This window comes from Thamnophis elegans, chromosome 15, assembly GCF_009769535.1.
Source record: "Thamnophis elegans isolate rThaEle1 chromosome 15, rThaEle1.pri, whole genome shotgun sequence".
Lineage (NCBI taxonomy): Eukaryota > Metazoa > Chordata > Lepidosauria > Squamata > Colubridae > Thamnophis > Thamnophis elegans.
In genome coordinates, this window is record NC_045555.1 from 37578876 (window position 1) to 37592073 (window position 13198).

Consider the following 13198-nt stretch of genomic DNA (forward strand, 5'->3'; position numbering starts at 1 on the left):
TTGAGAGTATCATATGCGGCCCTCCCAAGCTCCATTTTCACTGGCAGAAGGTTGCAGGAGGCCGTAGCAGCCAAAAACTGAGCTCGGGAGTCCGTTTTTGCTGAAGAGGCATCATGGGCCAGTCCTTCGCTGTTTCCAGGGCGGTCCCGTGGGCCAGATCTAAGTACCCCACAGGTCGGATCCAAGCCCCAGGCCTTGAGTTTGATACCCTTATTCTAATGCCAACAATAGATGCTAACAATAGATGAGTGGACCAGACTTAAGAACAGCACTTTGGAATGGCCATGGTATATTGCATTCTTTTTTTTTGTTCTTTCTTGTGTCGCCCATTCCAAAATATGAATTCACGAAATAAAGCTAAAAAAATAAAGATAACCGTCACGCCGCTGTCAATTGAGAGCTTGGATAAATAGACTAAAACAGCGTGAGAAGCAACCATATCAACTATAGTGGGAAGAAAGTTTAAAACGTGGCCCCCATTTGAAACTGATCCAGAATTAGGATGTGCTGCAAGATTTGAAGATGAGGATTTCTGAGTTCAGGATGCCACCTTATGGATGCATTTTGTATTGCATTTGTCTGTGAAAACGCCTGTCGGAAATAAATTCCGCTGTGGACCATTGGCACAGCTCGGGAGACGGAACAAAGGGAGGAAAAATCGGAAGTTGGAAATATCCCAGCATCTGCTTGCCAACCGGTAAAGATTGTTAGGCATGCATAAAAACTGGACAATGTATGGGTTTATTTGATCCAATCCCATAGAAACAGGTGCAGATTTCATTCAATTTGCCTCTTATCTTACAAGCTTAAAGAAACCTGAACTTTAAGGCACAGTGGTATGTAGCTTATTTTGTAAAGATGCTCTGCTTCCTGTGTGCCTTTCTACCTGACAGTGCTGATGTAAATCTCTTCTCATTTTTTAAAATTCAACACCACAGTCCATCTTTATCCACTCCATTTACTGTGCTGTCTTTTCCCTCATCTCTTTTTTCAAGTGTGCATAGTGCTAAATGCACTGGTACCTAGGATAATGAACTATTTTATCTTGTGTGGCAGGCTTGTTGACTTGATCATGTAAAATGATCCAGAAGTAAGACTCCACCGCAAAATGTAGGACAGATAGACGGAATTTTATTTTGGTCATTGACCAATACAAATACAATCAATAAAATAAACAGCACAAAGCAATTCCCTATTAAATCAGACCCCCCTCACGTCTCCCCTCAGGACACTGCTGGAGGGCATTTCATGCCAAGACAACTTGACACAAAGACAGTTTTTCCCCATGCCATCATTCTGCTGATCACCTAATTCTCACAGTAATGAATTAAGCCAAAAGATGTAGTAGTACCCACGTAGTAGACTGTATTGCTATTATCCTTGCATCTTCCTCATTTCTCATCTTTTCTCATCTTATTGTTCTTCTTATTCTCATGATTTATCATTTGTTTATATCTTATGATTAATGATTATAACGACAGTATGCTTTATGATCTATCACTTTGTTGTTTGGGTTCCACCACAAATCCGCGAAGCCCTTATCCGCGGAGACATAAGCGCGAAGACTAATTCGCGCCGTTCTAAGTGCTAAGTAAAAACGCAACCCTACCGCGATGACATAATCGTGGAGGGCAAAATCGCGCATTCCCAAGCACTCAGTACCCTAAACCTAACCCTAAACCTAACCCTAACCCTAAACTTAACGCTAAACCTAACCCTAAACCTAACCCTAAACCTAACCCTAAACCGAAACCGAAACCTAAACCTAAACCTAAACCTAACCCTAAACCAAACCCTAAAACAAACCCCTAAACCTAATCCTAACCCTTACCTTAATTGAAGTCAGCTTTCTGCCGCGGCGCCGTTTTAAAGCGCCCTTCTGTTGCCGCGCTGTTGTCGCGGCAGTGATGACGCGCGGTGATGACGTTGCGGCTTTAGCGCCGCGATTTTATCACCGCGATTTTGACTAGCACGGTTTTGTCGTGCCACGTGTTGTTTGTATGTACACTAAGGGTTTATGCACCAGAGCCAAATTCCTTCTGTGTCCAATCATACTTGACCAATAAATAATATAATATTCTGTTCTGTTCTGTTCTATTCTACTCTACCTTACCCTATCCTGCCCGCAACCATTTGTGGGCAAAGTTTACAAACAACATACCAAAATTTTGCTAATTTTAGACGAATAAATTTATCCTGATTATTTAACATAAAGTGCACATAAAAGCTATCAGTGCCCTGGGAATTTTAATAAAAGGTGTAATCAACTGATGACAAATGTTCCTGCAAGTTACTCTAGATTTGCTAGCTGGAAGCAAGAGTGAAAGGGGCTTTTGATTTGTTGATTTAATTTGTTTAGTAATTTTGGGAGGGCTTTATGAGTTCCCCCTCCCTGTTAATTATTTATTATAGTGAATGATAGCATTTGTAATGTGTCACTACAAGGATATTAAGACACATCCCGGACTAATTCATTTCTGTTAGTGTAGTATCTATTTCTGTTGGAGGAAATTGCAAAACTACAATAGCTGTATAAAATTGGGTTTTATAGGAGAGTGATCTTGGTTAGTTGATTTCAACGTTTTGTATTACGAAACCTCCTGCATTGACAAACAGTGGGAACTTGATCTTTCACCTTCCCATGCCTTGTGTATATTTTATAACCAAAAAGTGTTTTCAGCAATCCAGCAGTCTTCCCCACCCAGGCTCTTCGCAAGTTTGCAGAAGCCAGCTTCTGGTTTTATGGGATATAAAACTTCAGATTCCTAACCAAAATTGTAAAGTTGTGTTTACTCTTGATAACCTTGTCCTTGTGGGCATTTCCATATTGTTTCCTCAGCGAGTGTTAATAACCACTCTATAATGCCTTGGTAAGGCCACACTTGGAATATTGCATCCAGTTTTGGTTGCCATGGTGTAAAAACGATGTTGAGATTCTAGAAAGAGTGCAGAGAAGAGCAACAAAGATGATTGGGAGACTAGAGGCTAAAATGTACAAAGAAGGGTTGCAGGAACTGGATATGTCTAGTCCAGTGATGGGCAACCTTTTTGGCGTGGTGTGTCAAAAATCGGCAAAAAATTGAGCATAACTCGCGTTGTGTGTCACTTCGACAAAAACATAATTTTGCGGAATTTATAGTTTAAACTACAAAAATATATAATTGCAATATAATTGTATTTAATAAACCAAAAACAAATTATTTAACATACCTGCTTAGTAACTTCTTTGTTCATCAGTCACTTTTTTCAATGCCATTGTAACTCTGGTCACTAAATGTTTTCCCCCTCCTCGAGACTCCTCACTTCTTCCTTCATTCCTCTTGCTTATCTACCTTCACCTTATCTGTCTTCTGCTCTTTCCCTCTCTTCCTTCCTTTCTCCTTCCATCCTCTCTTCTTTCCTCACTCACTCCCTTCCTCCTTTCCTCTTCCTTCCTCCTTCCATTCTTTCAGCTTCATTTCTTTTGCCTATCTACCTTCTCTGTCTTTCTGCTCTTTCCATTTCTCTCTTCCTCTTCGCTTCTGTTCCTTCCTCCTTCCCTCCTTCCCTCTTTCTTCCTTCTTCCTTCCTTCTGCCTATCTACCTTCACCTTCTCTGTCTTTCTGCTCTTTCCCTGTCTTCCCCTTTCCTCCCTCCCTCCCTTCTTTCCTTTCTAGTTCCATCTTTTCTTCTTTCCTCTCTCCCTCCCTTTTTCTTTTTTCCTTCCTTCCTCTTTCCTCTTGCCTATCAACTTCATCCTCTTTGTCTTTCTGCTCTTTCCCTCTCTTCCCCTTTTCTTCCTACCTCCTTCCCTCTTTTCTCCCTCCCTTCTTCTTTTTCTTCTTTTTTATTCCATCTTCCTCCTTCTCCTCCCATTCTTTCTCCTTCCATCCATCTTTTCTCCTTCCATCTTCTCCCCCCTCCCTTCTTCTTTTCCTTCCCCCCTCCCTCCTTCCTTCCTCTCCTTCCCTTTCTCGCACACAGGAAGGGGAGGGGAGGCTTTCTAGTCGCTTTCACAGCATAATTTCTTTATCTAACTTTTAAAAAACAGTGTGCAAATCAAACTTGAGATTTTCGTAACCTGCGAAGCACCAAGTTATTATCTTCTGTTGTTACAAATTCGCAGCTACTCCATTCTTTCCGATAGGGAACTGCATTTCCCAAGATGCCTCAGGTCCTCAAAGCGCTGAACGCGGTTTTGCAATTGACTCCAGCGAGGCCCGGTAGCCGCCGGCTGGGGTGGCTGTCAAGGCGCTGACAGCGGAGCAGACGCGCCATTTGTTACTGCTTCCAGCAATCGAGACGGACGAGGGAAGCGGCGGTGGCGGACGTCAGCAGCGACTGTAACGACCGCGCGGGCGAGGTGCGGAGGAAGAACGGAAGGTCCCTCCCGCCCGCGATGACGGCTCCAGCCATGGACGAGCAGGCTGGCCCCGGCGTCTTCTTCAACAACAACAACAACGCGCTGCTCTTGCCGCCACCTCCGGGTGGGAAGCAACCACGCCTTGCCAACTCGCTTCCCACCTCAGCACAGGGGCCGCACAGGCGTGGTTGCTTCCCATCCGGAGGTGGCGGCAAGAGCAGTGCGTTGTTGTTGTTGGGGCCAGCCTGGTCGTCCATGGCTGGAGCCGTCGTCGCGGGCGGGAGGGACCTTCCGTTCTTCCTCCGCACCTCGCCCGAGCAGTCGTTACAGTCGCTGCCGACGTCCGCCACCGCCGCTTCTAATTAATATAATTCTCCCTCTCTTTTTCACTCTCTCTCCAGCACACAAACGCAAATGCATAGGGCAGCCCACCTCACACACAGGTAACTCCGGGCAGCTTACAACATTATGATGCACGTCTCCCCATAGGAGAGGAGATGGGGAAGCCGGGGGCCCAGAGATCACCCGGGGGATGCCGAGGATGCCTTACCAATCGAAAGCCGGCATACCTCGTCATAATGGGGGATGGATTTCTTGCCAGGAAACGCGAGGGTTGGACAACGGCGGAGGCTCGGGTTTGTTTTTTTCCCCGGGAATAAAAGTGAACATAAGACTTCTAAATCCCCAGCAAGAAAAGAAATGCAACTGTAGTGGTCTCTCCCCCCCTTCCTCTAAAGAACAAATGTTATCCTGCCGCAGAAGCGAAGAAATCTCAGATTTCGCCCTTCTGCAACAGCCTCCCTCGGGATCCCGCTCCTCCGCTACAGATGCATCGCGTCCCAACAGCGGAACGTCTGGTCACCTTAGGGATGAATCCTGTGCGTGTCACCCCAAATGGCTACGCGTGTCAGCACTGACACGCGTGTCATAGGTTCGCCATCACTGGTCTAGTCTGATGAAAAGAAGGACTAGGGAAGACATGATAGCGGTGTTCCGATATCTCAGGGGCTGCCCCAAAGAAGAGGGAGTGAAGCTATTCTCCAAGGCACCTGAGGGCAGGACAAGATGCAATGGGTGGAAACTAATCAAGGAGAGAAGCAACTTAGAACTGAGGAGAAATTTCCTGACAGTTAGAACAATTACTGTAATCAGTGGAACACTTTGCTTTCAGAAGTTGTGCTCCAACACTGGAAGTTTTGAAGAAGATGTTGGATAACCCTTTGTCTGAAGTGGTGTAGGATATCCTGCCTAAGCAGGGGGTTGGACTAGAAGACCTCCAAGGTCCATTCCAACTCTGTTATTCTATCCTATCCTTTATCCCAGTGGTTCCCAACTTGGCAACTTTAAGACTTGTGGACTTCAACTCCCAGAATTCCCCAGCTGGCTGGAGAATTCTAGGAGTTGAAGTCCACAAGTCTTAAAGTTGCCAAGTTTGGGAACCACTGCTTTATCCTATCCTATTCTATTCTTTCTTCTGTGTTTTTTTAAGTCTATCCCAACGACCTCATTCTATAGTTAGGCTATTAAATTTAGTAGCTAGAACAGTAAAGTGTACAATGTGCCAGAACACACAATTGTAGTTGATTAATTGGAGAATGCTGGCTCATGCATGAGGCAATCTACGCTAAGATTGGTTGCTGCGGGTATAAAAAGAGGGAGCTTTACCTCTAGATTTACCTTTTGATGTTTCTACTTTCCTGATTTATCTAATCTACTATAAATATAAATATGAAATATATTTATTTATATAAAACTACAGGTTTGTGTCAGTCTCTCTGGCTTTATTTGGGCTGTTGGCTGCGCAATTCCCTGACACAGTCAGATATCCGGCCCCAGTTATGTTTCAAATCCAGTTGACTTTGATGTATGTTCTGTTTCAATAGAAACAAGCTTTCTCCAGGCCAAAATCATTAAATCAGCCTCCAGAATTTTATTCCTGGATTTCATCCAGATAGGAGAAACATTTATATAATCCCTGCAACCAAACATTTTGCTAATCTTGGCCCAAAGGGAAACCCCTGTGTTGTGTTGGAATGATTTCCCCTTAATTCTGTTGATGTGTAAGTGCATGGCATTAAAACAGTTTGACTTCAAATTGGGGTTAATGTCTCAAATTTCCTTTTAATGTTTCCTCATCCCCTCTAATAATGCAAGCATTTAAATGACATGGTTTTGTGTTAGAAACAGATTTTATAATTGAATTGGATATATGGGCAGAAGAGGAGCCTGATGCAAATACGCTGATGCTTTTCCAAGTAAAAAATTGGAATTAAATCATGTGATTACAAGTTAGTTTTAGGTATTTAAAGACTAATCTCTTTAGGGATGCATTACCTCTCTCCCCTTGTTAAAAGATTCACTTGATGCTTCATCCAAGATAATATCTACTAAAAATTTGATAACGTCTAACCCAGTGATGGCGAACCTTTTTTCCCTCGAAGAAAAGCCAGAAGCGTGTGTGCGCGTGCAATAGCGCATGTGCATCTGCCAACATTCATAATGCAATGCCCCCAACAGGCCCGTCCCCCTGCGCATGCGACCCCCTCTGCACTCCCCCCGCAAATGCGTGCGCGACCCCTGTTTTGGTGTTAGCAGGTCTCCCTGAAGCCTCCTGGGACCAAAAATGGGGGGAGAGGGTGCGGCGCATTCCCCCTACCCATTGCGCATGCGTGTGTGACCACCCATGCATGTGTGCGTGATCCCCACCCACCCTCATGCATGTGCGCGCGTCTCCCAGCAGAGACCTGAAAGTCAGCTGGCAGGGAGGAGGCACACGCACATGTGCAGTGGAGCTGACCTGGGCGACGGCTCGCGTGCCTGCAGAGATGGCTCTGCATGCCACCTGTGGCATGAGTGCCATAGGTTCACCATCTGATCATTCAGGCAAACTGTTATTTTTAACATAGCCATGTGAAATTCAAGTCCCTTTATTGATTCCTTCAACAGATGCCAACTGAATAGCAGCATCCGCATTATGCAATAAAATATTAGAAAGTTTAAACGGGGAGCCAGAATGCAGCTGCAAATCTTATTTACAAAATTATTTTTCTCATATGTGCCACAAAGGCATTCATCAAAAATGAAAATAAAAAGTTGCAGCCCAAAAACATGGCTATTGTAAGATGATATGACAGAACTTTGCTAATTTTCATATTGTTCAGTGGGACTTTTGTCATTGGCCAGTCTCCTATGAAGGATCATTTTCTGATAGAAGCCATAGCTTCTATCTCAAAATTCCAGATATGTTTATTAGTGCAGAAATGCTAGGAACTCTTGATTTGGAGACTGCTACCGTGTTTCCCTGAAAACAAGACAGGGTCTTATTTTCTTTTGACTCCCCCAAAATAAGCACTTGGTCTTATTTTGGGGAAGGTCTTATTATTTTTGAGGTGCAGGAGATGGCGAGTGTGGTCACCTCATGGCTGCTGCTGTGTTGCAATATTTCAGGAAGGGCTTATTTTGGGGGGATGGCTTATTTTAGCACATGCACTCAAAAGCCCAATTGGGCTTATTATCCAGGGAGGTCTTATTTTAGGGGAAACAGGGTAGTTCAAGCACATTGAATCTCTAATGAATATGTGTGTGTGTGTGTGTGTGTGTGTTTTATTTGTGCTGATAAATAAATAAAGGGAGACTAGTATAGATCTATTTCAAGCTATTTAGCTCTCATCAGCTAGCCATACCCTTACTGGGATTCGAACCTGTGCTGTATTGCATCTTAGCCATTATGCCACAGGTCTCCTCCTTATCAGCTGAAGCCAGGGAAGAAGGTATATATTTAGTGTCACAACCCCTGGTAAGCCCCAATTATGAAGGAAGTTAACTGCTTCCATCATATATATATATATAGCCATACCCTAAGATGCCTGCCTAGTATGTAATATAGCCCAGGTTCAAATCCCAGTAAGGGTATGGCTAGCTGATGAGAGCTAAATAGCTTGAAATAGATCTATACTAGTCTCCCTTTATTTATTTATCAGCACAAATACAACAATATATATATATATATATATATATATATATATATATATATATATATATATATATATATATATATATATATATATATATATATATATATACATACACACACACACACCCTACTAGAAATGCAAATGTTCTTTGGTTGATTGACAGTTGTCCTCTGGTGGAGTCTACCTAGCTAAGTTTTGTTTCTCTTTCTCTTACATTCAGGTTCAAGGAGGCAAGATGGCAGCCTCTACTTCGTCATCATCAGCTGGTGGAGTGAGTGGAAGTTCTATGACTGGCTCTGGATTTAGTGTCCTCAGATCTCGCCACGCCACAGAAAGCCCTCTTTACATATCCTAAAGGAGCTGGGGAAATGTTAGAAGGTAAGAGTGTTCTACATTATTTTGGTTTGTAAGTCAAGATAGTAGTGCTTAATAGTATGGCTGCATTCACAGCCTCGTGTGTCAAGATTTTAATTTTAGTGTGAAATGAATGACAGTGGCACAGTTGATAATTAAAAATGGGTGGATTTGTGCTATGTTCTAAGGCCAAACTAATCAGAGATTACTATTACCTATAAACTGAACCTACCTACCTTCCTTCCTTCCCTCCCTCTCTCTCTCTTTTTCTTTCTCTCTCTCTCCCTCTCTTTCTTTCTCTTGCTCTTTCTCTCTATCTGTGTGTGTTTCTTTCATCCAAAGGCTACTATGGAACACTGATACCACATTGATTCATCTTCTGAATTAGATCCATGTCAAGAAAGTAAGTGCCATATTTTTCGGAGTATAAGACACACCTTTTTCTCTCAAAAAGAGGGTGAAAATCTGGGTGCGTCTTATACACTGAATATGGCATTTTGGCCTTCCAAAACCCCGCCCCCTTTGCAAAAATGGCCGTGCATAGCCTTGAGGAGGCTTTCAGAGTGCTCCTGGGGGCTGGGGAGGGCAGAAATGAGCAAAAAATAGACTGTTTTTTGCTTGTTTTTGCCCCAGCCCCCGGGGGGAACCCTACAAGCCTCCTAAAGGCTGTGCATGCCCCCCCTTTTTTTTTGACAAAAAACCAGGCCATTTTGGGGAGGTCTGCAGAGTGCAAAAACTTTTTTTTTTATTTGCCTGTTCAAAATCTTGGTGCATCCTATACTAAAACGTGGCACGACAAAACCGCGGTCCACTAAAGCGTGCCCGATTAAAGCACGTACGTGACGTCATCAGCAGCGCGACAAATAAAATTAAAAATAAATTAAATTAAAATAAAAATAAAATTAAAGCAAGCCGATTCACATAAAGGTAAGGGTTAGGGTTAGGGTTAGGTTAAGGGTTAGGGTTAGGGTTAGGTTTAGGGTTATGTTAAGCGTTAGGGTTAGGGTTAGGTTAAGGGTTAGCGTTAGGTTTAGCGTTAGTTAAGGGTTAGGTTTAGCGTTAGGTTTAGGGTTAGGTTAAGGGTTAGGCTTAGGGTTAGGTTTAGGGTTAGGTTTGGGAGGGGTTAGGTTTAGATTTACGCGTTAATTTTAAGTTTACCGCTCACAGCGTGCTGTTTTCGTCACGCTGTGATGACATCACGTACGCGCTTTCGTCGAGCGCGCTTTAGTCTACCACGGTTTTGTGGTGGAACCTACTAAAAATACAGTACTTTGCCTAAGAAGAAGGAAGCCAGAGGTGGTATTCAGCTGGTTTGGACCGGTTTGCCTGAACCGGTAGCAGAAATTGCCTCGGCTCTATGCCGTCCTACTTAGGCTTGTTTTTGAGGCCGGGTGCATGAAGTGGAAGGCGTGGAAGGCTGGGCGCATGCTTAGAAGGGGCTCGTGCTCCAGTGAAGCGGGCGTGCACGGGGCCAACTAGTGGTAACAAAATGTGAAACCCACTGCTGAAGGAAGCCAATACCAAAAGCATGTCACCGCAGAAATGTTGGCACCACAAACAACCCGATAGGGTAGTGAAACCAAGTAATAAAATGGGCAGTGTCTTTCTTCACGATATTGAAGGGGCATCCATAGTTATTTGAGAGGGAAGAGAAGAGAATGAACCAGCAAAAATATACATCTGTCCTCTATGAAGTGACATGTTCGCATGACTGGCGTTAACCCTGAACATATTTTTCAGAAGAGATTTTGACATCGTTTAACGCAGATTCTTCTGCCCCAGTTATATTTTCCATTGATTGATGATGTGCCACCAAATCAGAAATCATTCCTAACAGCCATGTTAGCATTCTCCACAATAATCCGTTCCCAACCTAGCCTTTCAGGCTTGCCAACAGAATACCCATCATTACTGCAATAGAGTTCAACCACCTCATTGGGGTTCATCCTCTTCTTCTAACCAGCATTGTGGAATCTTAAGGAAAATGTGTATAATCATAGTTAGTATATGAACATTGCAATGGTCAAATCTAGGAGGCCATGGAATGGATGAGAAAGAAAGAATCACTGTAGACTTGTTGATATATAAACTCTCTGGACATTCAAGATTCTTGATAAGATAGATTGACCCAGCTTTTTGTAGTCTATATCTTTCTTGTATCATCATCATAATTTAACAACCCCATAATCCCTTGCGGGATGGAGTCTGGGCAACTGAATGGAGCTGAGAGTTTACTGGCTGGATACCCTCCCTGTCGCCAATGCATAGCTTTGTTCATCGGATATATTCACATTGTGCCCAGAGAGAGAGAAACCTCTGCCTCTACCTAGGATCGAACTCACAGCCTCCTGATTGTGAGGCGAGAGCCCCACCTCTTAGGCCACCGCACCACTCCCCTATATCTTTCTTGTATGTTGTGTTTATTGTAAAATGTAATAAATACACCATCCTCTATCTTCTTCAACCTCACTCTTAAGGAACTGTTGGGAAGACCATGCACATCTGGTCACTCTGCTTGATCAAGACAACATCAATAGATGTCTTGGCTAATTTCATGTTGTTCCCCAGGTTATTGGATTGTATGACATACTTTATTTTTTAGGGTCCACCAAATATAAGCGTTTTCCTTGAAATCCATGTACTCTTATTTGCATTCAGACTGACAGCCTTGAGATCAGGCGGAGATGCTTTATCCAATGTTGAGATCAAAAGTTGAATGCTTTACCCACTGTCAAAAGTTGCAGCTAAGACTTCTAGGGATTATTTAAATTTCATTCTTTTTTTTATTTTTTTTTAAATCAATTTCATATATACATTCACAATTATATGATCTCATAACTGTTATTAATAATATGTATTTATAATAATTTTTTCCCTACAGTTGACAATATACTTGAAGATTGCTTTCTTAACATCCCATAGATCCATCTTATCTTACATGGTCCTACTTCTTCTTCCTCCCTCACTCTTTCCTTCCCTCGTTTCTTCTCTCCTACTCCCCTTCCTTCCCTCCTTCCTTCCCTCCCTCCTTCCCTTCCCTCCTTCTCTCCTTCCTTCCCTCCTTCCTTCCCTCCTTTCTTTTCTCCTTCTCTCCTTCCTTTCCCCCTTCCTTTCCTCCTTCCTTCCCCCCTTCTCTCCTACAAAGAGAAGAAGGGGGGGTAGGAAGGAGGAGGGAAGGAGGGAGGGAAGCAAGGAGGGAAGCAAGGAGAGAAGGAGAGAAGAAAGGAGGGAAGGAAGGAGAGAAGAAAGGAGGGAAGGAAGGAGGGAATGTAAATTTCAGTCTTCTACACCTTGTTTTCAGTGCTACTTACTCTGGAACAAAGGCGTATGAGCCGAGGTGGCACAGGGGTTAGAGTGCAGTACTGCAGGCTACTTCAGCTGACTGTTAGCTGCAGTTCGGCAGTTCAAATCTCACTGCCTCAAGGTTGACTCAGCCTTCCATCCTTCTGAGGTGGGAAAAATGAAGACCCAGATTGTTGGAGGCAAGATGCAGTATATAAGTCTAAGTGCTATTGCTATGGAAGCTGCCATTGCAACTGTTTTTGCCACTAGATCTTCCAACACCATTACTGGTCCAACCAAACATTGTGTAACAGATGCAATATTATCAATTCTTAGAGTTGCTAAGAAGTATTGATAGGGCAGTCTCTCGTTGCTGAATAGTAGCTTTTCCTTGCCTTACCCAGAGGAGATTAATTATCTTCAGTCCTCCTTCAGCATCATTTTACATTTATTCTTTCATTAGTCCTAAGAAACAATGGACCATTGCCATTGATCGTGTTATATTTAATTGCCAAGGTGATATGCTACATTCCTGTTGAGATAAGGCAGTGCTTAGCTTTGGTCTGCAAGTAGAAAACAATATCCTACAGTCTTCTATAACATACCCCAATAGAGAGGAAGTAACATTTTCCATTTGTGTTAACATCAGAGTCGATAATTTGGCTATTATAAGGGAGCAAGAATTTATCCAATTCTGTTGAATTGGACTCTCCATAAGAACAGAATAGAATAACAGAGTTGGAAGGGACTTTGGAGGTCTTCTAGTCCAATGCCCTGCCCAAGCAAGAGACTCTATTTATCCCCTGTTACCCGACAAATGCGTGCCCGACAATGCGCGCCAACAAACCATGACGTGAAAGCGCGCCCACTAAAGCGCGCCGACAAAACCGCACCCACAAAAGCGCAATTAGGGTTTTAGGTTAGGGTAAGGGTTAGGGTTAGGGTTGTTAATGTTTCACGTGTTTGCTGATGGCGCGCTTTTGTCAGCGCGCATTTGTCGCGCTTTCGACATTGTGGTTTTGTCGCTGCGGTTTCGTCGGTGTGCATTTGTCAGTGAACATTTATAACATTCAGACAAGTGTCATCCAGTCTCTAAAAGCCTCCAGTGATGAAGCACCCACCAACTTCTGAAGGTGAAGCTATTCACTGGTTGATTGTCCTCACTGTTAGGAAAGTTCTCCTTAATTCCAGGTTGCTTCTCTCCTTGATTAGTTTCCATTCATTGGTTTCTTGTTTTGCCTTATGG

At 43.3% G+C, this 13198-nt stretch overlaps 1 protein-coding gene across 1 annotated transcript in view; it reads left to right on the plus strand.

Moving 5' to 3' along the window:
- ANAPC16 (anaphase promoting complex subunit 16) overlaps positions 1 to 13198 on the plus strand; it is a 29657-nt gene that overhangs the window by 2656 nt on the left and 13803 nt on the right. The window contains 2 exon segments of the mRNA XM_032232331.1: positions 8537 to 8626; positions 8628 to 8694. Coding sequence (XP_032088222.1) covers positions 8537 to 8626; positions 8628 to 8694 — 157 coding nt within the window.